Below are 19,735 nucleotides of genomic sequence, written 5' to 3' on the forward strand. Positions count from 1 at the left end.
CTGGCACCCAGGCTAGCTGAAACAAGAGAGGGTTTGGCTACTTCCTGTACAGACCGTTGCCTATTATTTCATAGAGAATGAAAGAAGACTCTCGTAGCCAAAAGGTTATATCAACATGGGCAGCGCCATTGAGGGCCATTTTAATGTTGTCAACTTGGTGGGAGTTTCAACTTCAAGACTGTGGACAGTGACTGGCTGAAGCTGGAGCAACGTCAATGGCAGCTGGGAGAATCACTTGAAGAATAATCATAGAGATAGTTTCAGGACTCATCTTTGTATCAGTGCCATTATAGTGTCTGTGGCAGCATGGGCAGCGCCATTGAGGATATCTCCATATTGAAGTAGTACATTTTATTTTTCATGACTGGCTGATCCTTCCTGATGACCAGGTTGGACATGACTCCAACAGGATCACCACGAGGTATCAGCCGCTGTCCAGTCTTGTGGCTCTCAAATGTCAGATCGTCGGTGGTTCCGATGGCCGGCCGCTATCCATGGTGCTGAATCTGGATCTCTGCTGCTGGCGCTATTTGCTGTTTTGTTTACCTTTATCATTATTTGTGAGACAAAAGCCACCGCAGGTCTAAAGCCTAACCTTTACTGAACAAAAATATAAATGCAAAATGCAACAATTTTAAAGATTTTACTGAGTTACAGTTCATATAAGGAAATCAGTCAATTGAAATAAATTCATTAGGCCCTAATCTGTGGATTTGATATAACTGGGCAGGGGCACAGCCATGGGTGGGCCTGGGAGGGCATAGGCCCACCCACTTGGGAGCCAAGGCCACCCACTGGGGAGCCAGGCCCAGCCAATCAGAATAGGTTTTTCCCCACAAAAGGGCTTTATTACAGACAGAAATACTCGGTTTCATCAGCTGTCCAGGTGGCTGGTCTCAGACTAGGTGAAGAAGCTGGATGTGGAGGTCTTGGGTTGGCGTGGTTACACGTGGTCTGTGGTTGTGAGGCCAGTTGGACGTACTGTCAAATTCTCTAAAATGACATTGGAGGTGGCTTATGGTAGAGAAATGAACGTTCAATTCTCTGGTAACAGCTCTGGTGGACATTGCTGCTGTCAGCATGCCAATAGCATGCTCCCTCAAAATGTGAGACATCTGTGACATGTGTGACATCTGTGGCCACAATCTGTGGTTGTGTGACAAAACTGCATGTTTTAGAGTGGCCTTATAATGTCCCCAGCACAAGGTGCACCTGTGTAATGATCATGCTGTTTAATCAGCTTCTTGTTATGCCACACCTGTCAGGTGTTTGGATTATCTTGACAAAGGAAAAATGGTCACTAACATGGATGTGGACTAATGTGTGCATAAAATCTGAGATCATTTTTTTGTGTATGTACAATTTCTCAGATCTTTTATTTCATCTCATGAAACATGGGACCAACATTTTACATGTTACATTTATATTTTTGTTCAGTATACATAATCCATATGGTTATTGTTTTGTGTAATACATTGATGATGATCAGAATGAGAATAACCTATATTCGCCAAATATAGGCTATTTATATTTATATTTATATGTACAGTAATTTGACTAGCTGAAATGGTGCTGCAACAATAAACAGAAAGCAAAGCAAGGTTTTTTATGTTAATTTAATCAGGCCACAGGCAACATTGAACGTGTTCGAACTGTGTACCCTGTTATAGGGTGGCAGGTAGCCTAGTGGTTAGAGTGGTGGGCCAGTAACTAAAAGGTTACTGGTTCAATTACCTGAGCTGACAAGGTGAAATATGTTGGTCTGCCCTTGAGGAAGGCACTTAACCCTAATTTCCCTCAAGGGTGCTGTACTACTATGGCGGACCCTGTATAACCACACCTATCTGATGTATGTGAGAATAAAAAATTAAAAAATATGTTAGAAATGTCAGTTTTCAGGTAGATGGGGACCCCCAGTGGCCATGGAGTGAGCTGCAGCTGTTCCAATACCTGAATCCTTCCTCCCCTTTCTTGAAGTGCCCTGGACAAGGAATAGTCAGTATGGTGTTTTTAGCAGAGGAGAGCCACAGGGGCATTTGGTGAGTTTAAGGCACATGTGTTAAACTCATTCTGTGGAGGCTGAGTGTCTGTGGGTTTTCACTCATTTGTACTTGATTGATGAATTAAATTCACGAATTAGCAAAGAACTCCCCTCACCTGGTTGTCTAGGTGTTAATTGAAATGAAAAGGCAGCAGATGCTAGGCCCTCCATGGAATGAGTTTGACACCCCAGGTTAAAGGGGATTCATGGATATTGAAAAAAGTGTTTTTGGGCTACTGATGAAATGCAATGGACTACTTATCTACCCCAAGACAACAACTCTACTGAGACAGACCGATCAAAACTCCACTGAGACAGACCAATCAAAACTTTACTGAGACATACCAATCAAAACTCTACTGAAACAGACCAATCAAATAATATAAACTCTATTGAGACAGACCAATTAAAACTTTACTGAGACAGACCAATCAAAACTCTACTGAAACAGACCAATCAAAACTCTACTGAAACAGACCAATCAAAACTGTACTGAGACAGACCAATCAAAACTCTACTGAGAGACCAATCAAAACTGTTTTGATGTGTTTTGTGTTGTCTCTTTTTTCTCTGAGGAAACAAGATGCCTAATTTCAGGGGTTAAACTATTTTCTAACTAAACGAGAGGTGCCCCTACTGCGGGGGTAGCCAACTAGATTCAGCCGCAGACCGATTTTTGTTGGAGTGGATGGTCAGGGGGCTGGAACATAATTATAATAATTTGTACACTGCAAATTGTCCACAACTACGCCCAAAATTAGATTGTATTGGGAAATAACAATAATTTCATACCTTTGTATTGGGAAATAACAATAATTTCATACCTTTGTATTGGGAAATAACAATAATTTCATACCTTGATTACATTGAGACACAATCACATATGTCTCTTTTTATTCATGGGAATATGAGGTGAACAGATGACCTAAATCAAACTCATTTTGAGCTGAATTCCTGGTGATTTTAGTCATTTTTTGAGCAAAAACTAAAATCCCCCCCAAAAGAATATACAGTATATAATATGTAAATACAATTCTACAAACTTTCGAAAATACTTGCTGGCTAGTTTTGCCATTACATCTCACACTGTGGGTTGCTCTTGCAAAAGAGATTTTCAACCTCAAGGGTATTTTCTGATTTAATAAAGGTTAAAAAGTCTTTACTAATCAGAATCTCTGACCCTGTTCTTCTTCCCCTGTCCCTCAGAACTGGTTGGAACTGGTTTGAGCCTGAGAAGAACCCTGAGGACTGGAATACAGACTTGCGCTCCATACCTCAGCTTCTATCTCTGACCTCCTGTCTGTGTAGTCACTAGTTCTGTGGTTGACATCAGAACAAGAGAGAAAGAGCAGATCTCTCTTCTTGATTCTCAGAAAGTAAGTAAAGGGGCAAATCTGAACCTATTGAACTACCACAATAACAGCTGAAAGAGCTTCAGTGAATGATTCATAGATATAGAAGATTATTCAAATCCAATCACATGTTTTTTGTCACATGGGCCGATTGCAACAGGTGTAGATTTGATATGTGAAATGCTTTGAGCCCTTTCCCAACCATTCAGAGATAAAAATTAAGAAAAATGGTATATTGTCTTTAGGGATTAATTGGTGTCTGACGTTTTGATAGGGAGGAGGGACCTTATCTGACTGACTAGTAACGGATTTTTAACCTAATTTTGTGAGACACAACCTCGATCTGTCTGTAGATTGACTGAACAAACCTAGATACTTCATATATTCATCCTATAGTGAGACATTAAATCAAGGAAGTTAACCTATCCTAATGTGCTTTTTGTCTTAAAACCTTAGAACTCATATTACTCCAGTTGTTTTTAGGTCAATCCTTCATTAACCGGTGACATCACTTTATGTCATCCACTTCTACTGAGTCAAAGTGTGACGAAAACCCAAGAAGTGATGTCACAGTATGACTCCCCCTTTTGTATTAGAATATTGTCAATGAGTGACACTGTCTGTCTGTCTGTCTGTCTGTCTGTCTGTCTGTCTGTCTGTCTGTCTGTCTGTCTGTCTGTCTGTCTGTCTGTCTGTCTGTCTGTCTGTCTGTCTGTGTCTGCCTGTGCGTGTGTAGAGAAGCTCCTGACTAACTGCACCTTTAGCCCACACACTAGTGTGTGTTTATTGAATGTTGTATAACAGTCATGTGTTATCTGAATTGGTCTTTGACATGCACATAGTCAGGGACAATAACACACACCTGTTCCTTTTAGCCCTTTCAGCCAGTCCAACACGAGGGGAGGTGTCAACTGTCACTTCACTGTGTACTGACATTATCTACCAGTCCAACACGAGGGGAGGTGTCAACTGTCACTTCACTGTGTACTGACATTATCTACCAGTCCAACATGAGGGGAGGTGTCTACTGTCACTTCACCGTGTACTGGCATTATCTACCAGTCCAACACGAGGGGAGGTGTCTACTGTCACTTCACTGTGTACTGACATTATCTACCAGTCCAACACGAGGGGAGGTGTCTACTGTCACTTCACCGTGTACTGACATTATCTACCAGCCCAACACGAGGGGAGGTGTCTACTGTCACTTCACTGTGTACTGACATTATCTACCAGTCCAACACGAGGGGAGGTGTCTACTGTCACTTCACTGTGTACTGACATTATCTACCAGTCCAACACGAGGGGAGGTGTCTACTGTCACTTCACTTCACATTATCTACCAGTCCAACACGAGGGGAGGTGTCTACTGTCACTTCACTGTGTACTGACATTATCTACCAGTCCAACACGAGGGGAGGTGTCTACTGTCACTTCACTTCACATTATCTACCAGCCCAACACGAGGGGAGGTGTCTACTGTCACTTCACTGTGTACTGACATTATCTACCAGTCCAACACGAGGGGAGGTGTCTACTGTCACTTCACTTCACATTATCTACCAGCCCAACATGAGGGGAGGTGTCTACTGTCACTTCACTGTGTACTGACATTATCTACCAGTCCAACACGAGGGGAGGTGTCTACTGTCACTTCACTTCACATTATCTACCAGCCCAACACGAGGGGAGGTGTCTACTGTCATTTCACTGTGTACTGACATTATCTACCAGCCCAACACGAGGGGAGGTGTCAACTGTCACTTCACTGTGTACTGACATTATGTACAAGTCCAACACGAGGGGAGGTGTCTACTGTCATTTCACTGTGTACTGACATTATGTACAAGTCCAACACGAGGGGAGGTGTCTACTGTCACTTCACTTCACATTATCTACCAGCCCAACACGAGGAGAGGTGTCTACTGTCACTTCACTGTGTACTGACATTATCTACAAGTCCAACACGAGGGGAGGTGTCTACTGTCATTTCACTGTGTACTGACATTATCTACCAGTCCAACACGAGGGGAGGTGTCTACTGTCACTTCACTTCACATTATCTACCAGCCCAACATGAGGGGAGGTGTCTACTGTCACTTCACTGTGTACTGACATTATCTACCAGCCCAACACGAGGGGAGGTGTCTACTGTCACTTCACTGTGTACTGACATTATCTACCAGTCCAACATGAGGGGAGGTGTCTACTGTCACTTCACTGTGTACTGACATTATCTACCAGCCCAACACGAGGGGAGGTGTCTACTGTCACTTCACTGTGTACTGACATTATCTACCAGTCCAACATGAGGGGAGGTGTCTACTGTCACTTCACTGTGTACTGACATTATCTACCAGCCCAACACGAGGGGAGGTGTCTACTGTCACTTCACTGTGTACTGACATTATCTACCAGTCCAACATGAGGGGAGGTGTCTACTGTCACTTCACTGTGTACTGACATTATCTACCAGTCCAACACGAGGGGAGGTGTCTACTGTCACTTCACTTCACATTATCTACCAGCCCAACACGAGGAGAGGTGTCTACTGTCACTTCACTGTGTACTGACATTATCTACAAGTCCAACACGAGGGGAGGTGTCTACTGTCATTTCACTGTGTACTGACATTATCTACCAGTCCAACACGAGGGGAGGTGTCTACTGTCACTTCACTTCACATTATCTACCAGCCCAACATGAGGGGAGGTGTCTACTGTCACTTCACTGTGTACTGACATTATCTACCAGCCCAACACGAGGGGAGGTGTCTACTGTCACTTCACTGTGTACTGACATTATCTACCAGTCCAACATGAGGGGAGGTGTCTACTGTCACTTCACTGTGTACTGACATTATCTACCAGCCCAACACGAGGGGAGGTGTCTACTGTCACTTCACTGTGTACTGACATTATCTACCAGTCCAACATGAGGGAGGTGTCTACTGTCACTTCACTGTGTACTGACATTATCTACCAGCCCAACACGAGGAGGTGTCTACTGTCACTTCACTGTGTACTGACATTATCTACCAGTCCAACATGAGGGGAGGTGTCTACTGTCACTTCACTGTGTACTGACATTATCTACCAGTCCAACACGAGGGGAGGTGTCTACTGTCACTTCACTGTGTACTGACATTATCTACCAGTCCAACACGAGGGGAGGTGTCTACTGTCACTTCACTGTGTACTGACATTATCTACCAGTCCAACATGAGGGGAGGTGTCTACTGTCACTTCACTGTGTACTGACATTATCTACCAGCCCAACACGAGGAGAGGTGTCTACTGTCACTTCACTGTGTACTGACATTATCTACCAGTCCAACATGAGGGGAGGTGTCTACTGTCACTTCACCGTGTACTGACATTATCTACCAGTCCAACATGAGGGGAGGTGTCTACTGTCACTTCACCGTGTACTGGCATTATCTACCAGCCCAACATGAGGGGAGGTGTCTACTGTCACTTCACTGTGTACTGACATTATCTACCAGTCCAACATGAGGGGAGGTGTCTACTGTCACTTCACCGTGTACTGGCATTATCTACCAGCCCAACATGAGGGGAGGTGTCTACTGTCACTTCACTGTGTACTGACATTATCTACCAGTCCAACACGAGGGGAGGTGTCTACTGTTACTTCACCGTGTACTGACATTATCTACCAGTCCAACACGAGGGGAGGTGTCTACTGTCACTTCACTGTGTACTGACATTATCTACCAGCCCAACACGAGGGAGGTGTCTACTGTCACTTCACTGTGTACTGACATTATCCACCAGCCCAACACGAGGGGAGGTGTCTACTGTTACTTCACCGTGTACTGGCATTATCTACCAGTCCAACACGAGGGGAGGTGTCTACTGTCACTTCACTTCACATTATCTACCAGCCCAACATGAGGGGAGGTGTCTACTGTCACTTCACCGTGTACTGGCATTATCTACCAGTCCAACACGAGGGGAGGTGTCTACTGTCACTTCACTTCACATTATCTACCAGTCCAACACGAGGGGAGGTGTCTACTGTCACTTCACCGTGTACTGACATTATCTACCAGTCCAACACGAGGGGAGGTGTCTACTGTTACTTCACCGTGTACTGACATTATCTACCAGTCCAACACGAGGGGAGGTGTCTACTGTTACTTCACCGTGTACTGACATTATCTACCAGTCCAACACGAGGGGAGGTGTCTAATGTCACTTCACTGTGTACTGACATTATCTACCAGTCCAACACGAGGGGAGGTGTCTACTGTCACTTCACTGTGTACTGACATTATCTACCAGTCCAACACGAGGGGAGGTGTCTACTGTCACTTCACTTCACATTATCTACCAGCCCAACATGAGGGGAGGTGTCTACTGTCACTTCACTGTGTACTGACATTATCTACCAGCCCAACACGAGGGGAGGTGTCTACTGTCACTTCACTGTGTACTGACATTATCTACCAGTCCAACATGAGGGAGGTGTCTACTGTCACTTCACTGTGTACTGACATTATCTACCAGCCCAACACGAGGGGAGGTGTCTACTGTCACTTCACTGTGTACTGACATTATCTACCAGTCCAACATGAGGGGAGGTGTCTACTGTCACTTCACTGTGTACTGACATTATCTACCAGCCCAACACGAGGGGAGGTGTCTACTGTCACTTCACTGTGTACTGACATTATCTACCAGTCCAACATGAGGGGAGGTGTCTACTGTCACTTCACTGTGTACTGACATTATCTACCAGTCCAACACGAGGGGAGGTGTCTACTGTCACTTCACTGTGTACTGACATTATCTACCAGTCCAACACGAGGGGAGGTGTCTACTGTCACTTCACTGTGTACTGACATTATCTACCAGTCCAACATGAGGGGAGGTGTCTACTGTCACTTCACTGTGTACTGACATTATCTACCAGTCCAACACGAGGGGAGGTGTCTACTGTCACTTCACTGTGTACTGACATTATCTACCAGTCCAACATGAGGGGAGGTGTCTACTGTCACTTCACTGTGTACTGACATTATCTACCAGCCCAACACGAGGAGAGGTGTCTACTGTCACTTCACTGTGTACTGACATTATCCACCAGCCCAACACGAGGGGAGGTGTCTACTGTCACTTCACCGTGTACTGACATTATCTACCAGTCCAACATGAGGGGAGGTGTCTACTGTCACTTCACCGTGTACTGGCATTATCTACCAGCCCAACATGAGGGGAGGTGTCTACTGTCACTTCACTGTGTACTGACATTATCTACCAGTCCAACATGAGGGGAGGTGTCTACTGTCACTTCACCGTGTACTGGCATTATCTACCAGCCCAACATGAGGGGAGGTGTCTACTGTCACTTCACTGTGTACTGACATTATCTACCAGTCCAACACGAGGGGAGGTGTCTACTGTTACTTCACCGTGTACTGACATTATCTACCAGTCCAACACGAGGGGAGGTGTCTACTGTCACTTCACTGTGTACTGACATTATCTACCAGCCCAACACGAGGGGAGGTGTCTACTGTCACTTCACTGTGTACTGACATTATCCACCAGCCCAACACAAGGGGAGGTGTCTACTGTTACTTCACCGTGTACTGGCATTATCTACCAGTCCAACACGAGGGGAGGTGTCTACTGTCACTTCACTTCACATTATCTACCAGCCCAACATGAGGGGAGGTGTCTACTGTCACTTCACCGTGTACTGGCATTATCTACCAGTCCAACACGAGGGGAGGTGTCTACTGTCACTTCACTTCACATTATCTACCAGTCCAACACGAGGGAGGTGTCTACTGTCACTTCACCGTGTACTGACATTATCTACCAGTCCAACACGAGGGGAGGTGTCTACTGTTACTTCACCGTGTACTGACATTATCTACCAGTCCAACACGAGGGGATGTGTCTACTGTTACTTCACCGTGTACTGACATTATCTACCAGTCCAACACGAGGGGAGGTGTCTAATGTCACTTCACTGTGTACTGACATTATCTACCAGTCCAACACGAGGGGAGGTGTCTAATGTCACTTCACTTCACATTATCTACCAGCCCAACACGAGGGGAGGTGTCTACTGTCACTTCACTGTGTACTGACATTATCTACCAGCCCAACACGAGGGGAGGTGTCTACTGTCACTTCACTGTGTACTGACATTATCTACCAGTCCAACACGAGGGGAGATGTCTACTGTGACTTCACTTCACATTATCTACCAGCCCAACATGAGGGGAGGTGTCTACTGTCACTTCACTGTGTACTGACATTATCTACCAGCCCAACACGAGGGGAGGTGTCTACTGTCACTTCACTGTGTACTGACATTATCTACCAGCCCAACACGAGGGGAGGTGTCTACTGTCACTTCACTGTGTACTGACATTATCTACAAGTCCAACACGAGGGGAGGTGTCTACTGTCACTTCACTGTGCACTAACATTATCTAACAGCCCAACACGAGGGGAGGTGTCTACTGTCACTTCACTTCACATTATCTACCAGTCCAACACGAGGGGAGGTGTCTACTGTCACTTCACTGTGTACTGACATTATCTACCAGTCCAACACGAGGGGAGGTGTCTACTGTCACTTCACTGTGTACTGACATTATCTACCAGTCCAACATGAGGGGAGGTGTCTACTGTCACTTCACTGTGTACTGACATTATCTACCAGCCCAACACGAGGGGAGGTGTCTACTGTCACTTCACTGTGTACTGACATTATCTACCAGTCCAACACGAGGGGAGGTGTCTACTGTCACTTCACTTCACATTATCTACCAGCCCAACACGAGGGGAGATGTCTACTGTCACTTCACTGTGTACTGACATTATCTACCAGCCCAACACGAGGGGAGGTGTCAACTGTCACTTCACTGTGTACTGACATTATCTACCAGTCCAACACGAGGGGAGGTGTCTACTGTCACTTCACTGTGTACTGACATTATCTACAAGTCCAACACGAGGGGAGGTGTCTACTGTCACTTCACTGTGTACTGACATTATCTACAAGTCCAACACGAGGGGAGGTGTCTACTGTCACTTCACTGTGTACTGACATTATCTACAAGTCCAACACGAGGGGAGGTGTCTACTGTCACTTCACTGTGTACTAACATTATCTACCAGCCCAACACGAGGGGAGGTGTCTACTGTCACTTCACTTCACATTATCTACCAGTCCAACACGAGGGGAGGTGTCTACTGTCACTTCACTGTGTACTGACATTATCTACCAGCCCAACACGAGGGGAGGTGTCTACTGTCACTTCACTGTGTACTGACATTATCTACCAGTCCAACACGAGGGGAGGTGTCTACTGTCACTTCACTGTGTACTGACATTATCTACCAGCCCAACACGAGGGGAGGTGTCTACTGTCACTTCACTTCACATTATCTACCAGCCCAACATGAGGGGAGGTGTCTACTGTCACTTCACCGTGTACTGGCATTATCTACCAGTCCAACACGAGGGGAGGTGTCTACTGTCACTTCACTTCACATTATCTACCAGCCCAACATGAGGGGAGGTGTCTACTGTCACTTCACTGTGTACTGACATTATCTACAAGTCCAACACGAGGGGAGGTGTCTACTGTCACTTCACTGTGTACTGACATTATCTACCAGTCCAACCAGAAATTGGAGGACAATGGAGATTGGAAGCTCAGTAGAGAAATGTTTTCTGGTTTAGCTTGTCATTGAGATATACATGTTTTTTACTCCATTGTCCTTCAGTAGTGGAATATTTTGTCCGATGTCCAGTCATTCCAGCTCGATCAAGACAGGCCAGAGAGACAGGCCAGAGAGACAGGCCAGAGAGACAGGCCAGAGAGATTCTGAGGGGAAGTTAATGGTTTTATCAATAAGAGCAACTCACTGGCCACCATACTGTCTGTCTGTGGGTATGTGAACCCTGTACCAATCCCTGATGATGACAATGATTAACAAATGTAGAGAGGTAAATGGCAGTGTGGGAGTCTTTATCTCTTTTCAATGCTCCACAAGCTGACAGAACACATTAGAACAGAGTGGACAAGACAAAGCACTAACTCAGACTGGAGGGAAAAGAACATCATCAATGTTCATTTATAGTTGAATGAACAAGTTGAGCAAACACATCATTTTTTATTTACTGAATTTTTGCTGAAGTTTTCACAAGTTGGATCTAAGTTTGGGCCAACAATTCTTTGTTGTTGTTCAGGTAACACTTAGCTCCAAAAGTTGAGTAAACAAGAAAATACTATGTGGAACCAGTTACTTAATTAGTTGAAACAATATATTTGTGGGGTTTATTTTTTTTTACAGTGTGTGTTCTCAATGTAATTAATAACAGAAACTGTTTTGGCCTAAGCTGAACAATTACAAATAGAGGTAAGGGGCATTAGAGTGTGATAGTAACTCAATTTTTATTTATTTAACTAGGCAAGTCATTTGAGAATATATTCTTATTTACAATGCCTGCCTACACTGGCCAAACCCAGATGATGCTGGGCCAATTGTGCACTGCCCTATGGGACTCCCAATCACGGCTGGATGTGATACAGCCTGGAATCGAACCAGGGACTGTAGTGACGCCTCTTGCACTGAGATGCAGTACCTTTGCCCACTGCACCGCTCGGGAGTTTATTATAAGCTAGTCCTAGATCATTTATAGTCATTGTTCACTCTATGTTCTAGGCACGTCAATAGATGGAACAGTCAATAGGATGTTCATTTTGCTGAACTGGTAGGCTCTCCATTCTTTATAAGAGATTGGACATTGGATATATGGATGCCCACTGTTGGTTCACTATGTTGTGAGAAAAAGATAATATCACTTTTGTAGAGTAGCGGTGGTTGTCTCTCAAATAGCGGCAACATGAGATGGCCATGTTCGGTATCTAATGTAATAACAAAGACACACACTCAGCCATAACCCTATAGGTCATTGTCGCCTCCCTTAAAGCAGCTCCTGACGTCGAAGTCAAGGACAGACATACGTTTGATGGACATCAGAAGGTGTGATTTGAGCAGGGGCGGCACGCGGCAGTAAATTATGTCACCCCCGTGTAACTATGATATAAGAGAAGCGCTGCTGCCTCCCTTGTTTCTCTATTGTGAGAGCGAAACAGAGGCAGATAAAGAGAGGACAGCACCGGAGCTGGGGGGTAAAGCACCGATAGTGGACCAACTGGCGGGAAAGAAGCGGTGAGTTTATCTAACAACCATTATGTATTTGTTATGTGCTCGACCGGATCTTCCGTTACACTTTGTCATGTCAACTGCTTTTTCTAATAGCCTACAAGACAAGTCTAGACTATAGCCTATACTACACAACTATTTCAAAAGTAGGCTTAATAAATATGAAGTAGACTTCTGGGGCATATTGAGGGTGTTAATTCATTACCGAGTCCAGACCATAGAAATAGAATCTCATTCTAGTTCTGTGGTCAAGAACCGGAGTCAGTATCATGCAACCAGCAATGAATTCGCACGCACGCCCATGATGAGCTCAGCCTGTGGGTTAGCCCCTTAAATGCTTTATTGCAGGTGTCAAAGTTTGTCTTTCCCCAGACTCTTGAGGACGCTTAAATATCTTACCGTTACACGTCTTTGCGATCTCACCTGTACGTTTTTTTAAATTTTTATTTTTATTTTTTTATTAACAACAAATCAATACATAAAGCACATGAGGGAACACAAGCATACATAGATTACAAACTATGGACAATCGAGCTAGGGGGTACAATATCACATTACAATTACACAAGGACCTTAAGGGACATGCATATACTTACAATTCTAACAGCTTTTTTGTTAGTAGAGCATTTAACCGTCTTAAAATACAGTTCAATTTCTTTTTGTAGGATACGAAAATGTGGTTTTCTGTTTGTAAATTTACATTTGTGTATATGAAATTTGGCCAAAAGAATAATGAAATTAATTACATAAAAATGATTCCGCTTATTTCTATTGTATGTAAAGAATCCAAACAGTACATCTCTCCACAATAGTGTAAAATCTTCATAAATGTGTTCAATTATAAACCTACTGATGTCTTGCCACAGTTTTCTTACATGCATACAATGCCAAAAAAGATGCACAACTGTTTCTGGGTGGTCATTACAAAAGGAGCAATTTGAGTTGATGTTTTCCTTAAACTTCTTCATATAGTGGTTGGCAGGATAATATTTATGAATAATTTTAAAGGAATCTCACCTGTACGGTTGTACCTGTCTGTATTGTTTCCTACATGTCATAAGACCCAGACATGGGCAAGAAGGACGAGATAGCTGTGGCCAAAGTCAAGATTGAGCAAAACGGAGACATTGGGTAAATATTTAGGTGCTATGCCTAGAATTTTGTCTTTGGGTGTTTGTATCTTGTCAACAATTGTTTCTATAGTCAGTATAATATCGATTTGTGTCATTATTCCTTCATTGGAATTATGGTCTAGTTCCTGAGTTAAAAAACTCAATAACTTAATCTGCCGTTTTTAAAGTTTAAAGATTATTATCTAAAATTGATTTATAAAATCACGTTGTAGATATTCTGTCTCTTCTAGAGACGATAAAAATGAAGAGAAAAAGGGGGAGAAAGAGCCAAAGATGCCGATGATTGGCGCCATAGCTCTGGTGAGTAGCCGAGATAAACTGTCACATACTTCTCCAGCTTTACACACTGTAGACTATTTATTATCAGGGCCCTGAGGTATTATTGGTGTGTGTGTGTGTATGGGTGGGTGGTTGTGCGAATGTGTGTGCATGTGACTGTGTGTGTGCAACGTGCTTGCATGCCTGTAAAGTTGGAACCCAGATCAGACATTAATGTGGAAATAGGGGGGGTTGGGGAGTGGTCTGCTTCCTCTGTTTCCCTGCTGGGCCTGTAGAATAGCTGAAGATTGAATTTCCTCTGTTTCCCTGCTGGGCCTGTAGAATAGCTGAAGGTTGAATTTCCTCTGTTTCCCTGCTGGGCCAGTAGAATAGCTGAAGGTTGAATTTCCTCTGTTTCCCTGCTGGGCCAGTAGAATAGCTGAAGGTTGAATTTCCTCTGTTTCCCTGCTGGGCCTGTAGAATAGCTGAAGGTTGAATTTCCTCTGTTTCCCTGCTGGGCCTGTAGAATAGCTGAAGGTTGAATTTCCTCTGGACCCCTGCTGGGCCTGTAGAATAGCTGAAGGTTGAATTTCCTCTGTTTCCCTGCTGGGCCAGTAGAATAGCTGAAGTTTGAATTTCCTCTGTTTCCCTGCTGGGCCTGTAGAATACCTGAAGGTTGAATTTCCTCTGTTTCCCTGCTGGGCCAGTAGAATAGCTGAAGGTTGAATTTCCTCTGTTTCCCTGCTGGGCCTGTAGAATAGCTGAAGGTTGAATTTCCTCTGTTTCCCTGCTGGGCCAGTAGAATAGCTGAAGTTTGAATTTCCTCTGTTCCCCTGCTGGGCCTGTAGAATAGCTGAAGGTTGAATTTCCTCTGTTTCCCTGCTGGGCCAGTAGAATAGCTGAAGGTTGAATTTCCTCTGTTTCCCTGCTGGGCCAGTAGAATAGCTGAAAGTTGAATTTCCTCTGGACCCCTTCTGGGCCTGTAGAATAGCTGAAGGTTGAATTTCCTCTGTTTCCCTGCTGGGCCAGTAGAATAGCTGAAGGTTGAATTTCCTCTGGACCCCTGCTGGGCCTGTAGAATAGCTGAAGGTTGAATTTCCTCTGTTTCCCTGCTGGGCCAGTAGAATAGCTGAAGGTTGAATTTCCTCTGTTTCCCTGCTGGGCCAGTAGAATAGCTGAAGGTTGAATTTCCTCTGGACCCCTTCTGGGCCTGTAGAATAGCTGAAGGTTGAATTTCCTCTGTTTCCCTGCTGGGCCAGTAGAATAGCTGAAGGTTGAATTTCCTCTGGACCCCTGCTGGGCCTGTAGAATAGCTGAAGGTTGAATTTCCTCTGTTTCCCTGCTGGGCCAGTAGAATAGCTGAAGGTTGAATTTCCTCTGTTTCCCTGCTGGGCCAGTAGAATAGCTGAAGGTTGAATTTCCTCTGGACCCCTTCTGGGCCTGTAGAATAGCTGAAGGTTGAATTTCCTCTGTTTCCCTGCTGGGCCAGTAGAATAGCTGAAGGTTGAATTTCCTCTGTTTCCCTGCTGGGCCAGTAGAATAGCTGGTTAAACTTCCTCTGGTTAGGAGCCTCTACCACTGGAGAAACATACTGGAGTTCTACATTCAAAATGACTCAGTATTCATTACCTTCATATGTTCTCTTTCTCTCTCTGCTCATCTGTCCATCTCTGTCCCTTTTCCTCTCCACTTATCCTCCCCCCCTTTAAATCTTTCTCCCCTGCCCCTTCTCACTCCCTTTCTCTCTATCCTTCCCAATCTCTCACTTCCCTCATATCCCCATCCTGCCCCTCACTCTCGCTCCTCTTCCCCCATGCCCCTATAGTTCAGGTTTGCTGATGGTTGGGACAGGTTGATGATTGTGCTGGGGACCATCATGGCTATGGTTAATGGAACGGTCCTCCCTCTCATGTGTATCGTCTTTGGGGACATGACTGACAGCTTCATAGGAGACTCCATACAGACACAGAATAACTTCACCAGTGAGTCAGTCCCTACACACACACTCACACACACACACACATACACACACACCCACACACATACACAAGCATGCACGCAAAAATACACACACACACACACACACACACACACACACACACACACACACACACACACACACACACACACACACACACACACACACACACACACACACACACACACACACACACACACACACACACACACACACACACACTCTTAAAGGACAACGCCACCACTTTTCAACCTCATTTTCATCTCCAACGCAATACCAGTGCCTACATGTGAAAATGACGCATTTTTTGGGGAAAAAATATAACGTTAAATAGTTATACCTGATGACATCATAAAAAGCTAAAACATTTTTAAATAAACAGTGATTTTCAAACAATATGAGATTTGAGGTGATGCGGGGAGCAAGAAAATACCCTCTGGCTAGAAACTCAATTGCAGGTTTTGAAAATCACTGTTTTTTGACACAGATAACAATTGTTTTAGGACCTTTCTTCTCATCTTTTTAACCACAGATCATAGACACAGGCTGTTTTCACATATAGACACTGGTTTGGTGTTGGATATAATGAACATGAGGTTGAAAAGTGGTGGAATTGCCCTTTAACTGTCTAACTGTCACATCTTTTCCTGCTCTAGACATCACGTTCCCTGTTTCCAACACCACTCTGGGAGAGGAGATGACGGGGTGAGGCTAAGACTCAATGATATTTCAGTTTACCAAGAAGGGAGTAGTTTCTGATCTTTGACCGGATTTATTTCAGAGGCTCCGTATCTGTGAGTCCGCAAATTCTCACAGTATCTCACGGGAACTTGGACTTCATCTATTTTCATAACCTAGACAGGGTGAACTGCATAGTTAAAGGGCAATTCCACCACTTTTCAACCTCCTATTCATTATCTCCAGCACCATACTAGTGTCTACATGCGGAAACTATTCAGACACCTTGACTTCTTCCACATTTTGTTATGTTACAGGCTTATTCTAAAATGGATTAAATTGTTTGTTTTCTCTCATCAGTCTACACACAATACCCCATAAGGACAAAGAAAAAACAGGTTTTTAGAAATGTTTGCTAATTTATTTTTAAAAATCTACTGAAATATCACATTCACATAAGTATTCAGACCATTTACTCAGTACTTTGTTGAAGCACCTTTGAAACTGATTACAGCTTCAAGTCTTCTTGGGTATGATGTTACAAGCTTGAGGAGTTTCTCGAATTCTTCTCTGCAGATCCTCTAAAGCTCTGTCAGATTGGATGGGGAGCATTGCTGCACAACTATTTTCAGGTCTCTCCAGAGACGTTTGATCAGGTTCAAGTCCGGGCTGTGGCTTGGCCACTCAAAGACATTAAGAGACTTGTCCCGAAGCCACTCCTGCGTTGCGTTTCCTTGGCTGTGTGCTTAGGGTCGTTGTCATGTTGGAAGGAGAATCTTCACCCCCAGTCTGAGGTCCTGAGCACTCTGGAGCAGTTTTTCATCAAGGATCTCTCTGTAATTTTCTCCGTCACCTGACTAGTCTCCCAGTCCCTGCTGCTGAAAAACATCCTCACAGGATGATGCTGCCACCACCATGCTTCACCGTAGGGATGGTGCCAGGTTTCCTCCAGATATGACGCTTGGCATTCAGGCCAAAGAGTTCAATCTTGGTTACATCAAATTTAATTTGTCACATACGCTGAATATGTACATGTAGGTAGAGTTATTAAAGTGACTATGCATAGATAATAACAGAGAGTAGCAGCAGCATAGAGTGAGGGGAGGGGGTAATGCAAATAGTCTGGGTAGCCATCTGATTAGCTGTTCAGGAGTCTTATGGCTTGGTGGTAGCAGCTGTTTAGAAGCCTTTTGGAGCTAGACTTGGTGCTCCAGTACCGCTTGCCGTGCAGTAGCAGAGAGAACAGTCTATGACTAGGGTGGCTGGAGTCTTTGACCATTTTTAGGGCCTTCCTCTGACACCGCCTGGTGTAGATTGGGACTTACAAAAGCTAAGGCTAGCTTTTTCAAACAGAAATTTGCATCCTGTAGCACTAATTCCAAAAAGTTTTGGGACACTGTAAAGTCCATGGAGAATAAGAGCACCTCCTCCCAGCTGCCCACTGTACTGAAGCTAGGAAACACTGTCACCACAGATAAATCTACGATAATCGATCATTTCAATAAGCATTTTTCTACGGTTGGCCATGCTTTCCACCTGGCTACCCCTACCCTGGCCAATAGCTCTGCACCCCCTGCAGCAACTTGCCCAAGCCCCCCCCCTTGCTTCTCCTTCACCCAAATCCAGACAGCTGATGTTCTGAAAGAGCTGCAAAATCTGGATCCCTACAAATTAGCTGGGCTAGACGTTTCTGGACCCTCTCTTTCTAAAATTATCCACATAAATGGTTGCAACCCCTATTACTAGCCTGTTCAACCTCTCTTTTGTATCGTCTGAGATCCCCAAAGATTGGAAAGCTGCCACGGTCACCCCCCTCTTCAAAGGCGGAGACACTCTAGACCCAAACTGTTATAGCCTGCTATATCCATCCTGCCCTGCCTTTCTAAAGTATTCTAAAGTCAAGTTAACAAACAGATCATCAACCATTTTGAATCAAACCGTACCTTCTCCACTATGCAATCTGGTTTCTGAGCTGGTCATTGGTGCACCTCAGCCACGCTTAAGGTCCTAAACGATATCATAACCGCCATTGACAGCCGTCTTCATCGACCTGGCCAAGACTTTCGACTGTCAATCATCGCATTCTTTTTTTTGTTATTTTACCCCTTTTTGTCCCCAATTTCGTGGTATCCAATAGTTAGTAGCTACTATCTTGTCTCATCGCTACAACTCCCGTACGGGCTCGGGAGAGACGAAGGTTGAAAGTCATGCGTCCTCCGATACACAACCCAATGAAGCCGCACTGCTTCTTAACACAGCGCGCATCCAACCTGGGAGCCAGCCGCACCAATGTGTCAGAGGAAACACTATGCACCTGGCAACCTTGGTTAGCGTGCACTGCACCCGACCTGCCACAGGAGTCGCTGGTGCACGATGAGACAAGGATATCCCTACTGGCCAAACCCTCCCTAACCAAGCTAGGCCAATTGTGCGTCGCCCCACAGACCTCCTGGTCGCGGCTGGTTACGACAGAGCCTGGGCGCAAACCCAGAGTACAGCACCCTTGACCACTGCGCCACCCGGGAGACCCAATTATCGCATTCTTATCGGCAGACTCAATAGCCTTGGTTTCTCAAATGACTGCCTCAGCTGGTTCACCAACTACTTCTCAGATAGAGTTCAGTGTGTCAAATCGGAGGGCCTGTTGTCCGGACTTCTAGCAGTCTCTATGGTGGTGCCACAGGGTTCAATTCTCATGCCGACTCTTTTCTCTGTATATATCAATGATGTCGAACTTGCTGCTGGTGATTCTCTGATCCACCTCTATGCAGACGACACCATTCTGTATACATCTGGCCCTTCTTTGGACACTGTGTTAACAAACCTCTAAACGAGCTTAAATGCCATACAACACTCCTTCCGAGGCATCCAACTGCTTTTAAATGCTAGTAAAACCAAATGCATGCTCTTCAACCGATCGCTGCCCGCACCCACCCGCCCGACTAGCATCACTGCTCTGGACGGTTCTGACTTAGAATATGTGGACAACTACAAATACCTAGGTGTCTGGTTAGACTGTAAACTCTCCTTCCAAACTCACATTAAGCATCTCCAATCCAAAATTAAATCTAGAATTG

At 44.7% G+C, this 19,735-nt stretch overlaps 1 protein-coding gene across 5 annotated transcripts in view; it reads left to right on the forward strand.

Annotated features, from left to right (window-relative positions):
* The first annotated feature begins 12,397 nt into the window (after positions 1-12,397).
* The window catches only part of LOC118376272 (ATP-dependent translocase ABCB1-like), a 46,402-nt gene continuing 39,064 nt past the window's right edge, over positions 12,398-19,735 (forward strand). The window contains exons 1-5 of one of the 5 annotated variants that reach the window (XM_052502689.1): positions 12,398-12,617; positions 13,673-13,742; positions 13,957-14,044; positions 15,828-15,984; positions 16,637-16,685. In XM_052502689.1, the coding sequence (XP_052358649.1) occupies positions 13,681-13,742; positions 13,957-14,044; positions 15,828-15,984; positions 16,637-16,685 (356 nt within the window). In that variant the 5' untranslated portion in view covers positions 12,398-12,617; positions 13,673-13,680. Of the gene's footprint in view, positions 12,618-13,672; positions 13,743-13,956; positions 14,045-15,827; positions 15,985-16,636; positions 16,686-19,735 lie in introns of those variants that run through there. The other 4 variants (XM_052502690.1, XM_052502691.1, XM_052502692.1 and 1 more) reach the window with 4 other exon arrangements.

Source organism: Oncorhynchus keta, unplaced genomic scaffold (genome assembly GCF_023373465.1).
Source record: "Oncorhynchus keta strain PuntledgeMale-10-30-2019 unplaced genomic scaffold, Oket_V2 Un_contig_1599_pilon_pilon, whole genome shotgun sequence".
In the NCBI taxonomy this organism is placed as follows: Eukaryota; Metazoa; Chordata; class Actinopteri; order Salmoniformes; family Salmonidae; genus Oncorhynchus; species Oncorhynchus keta.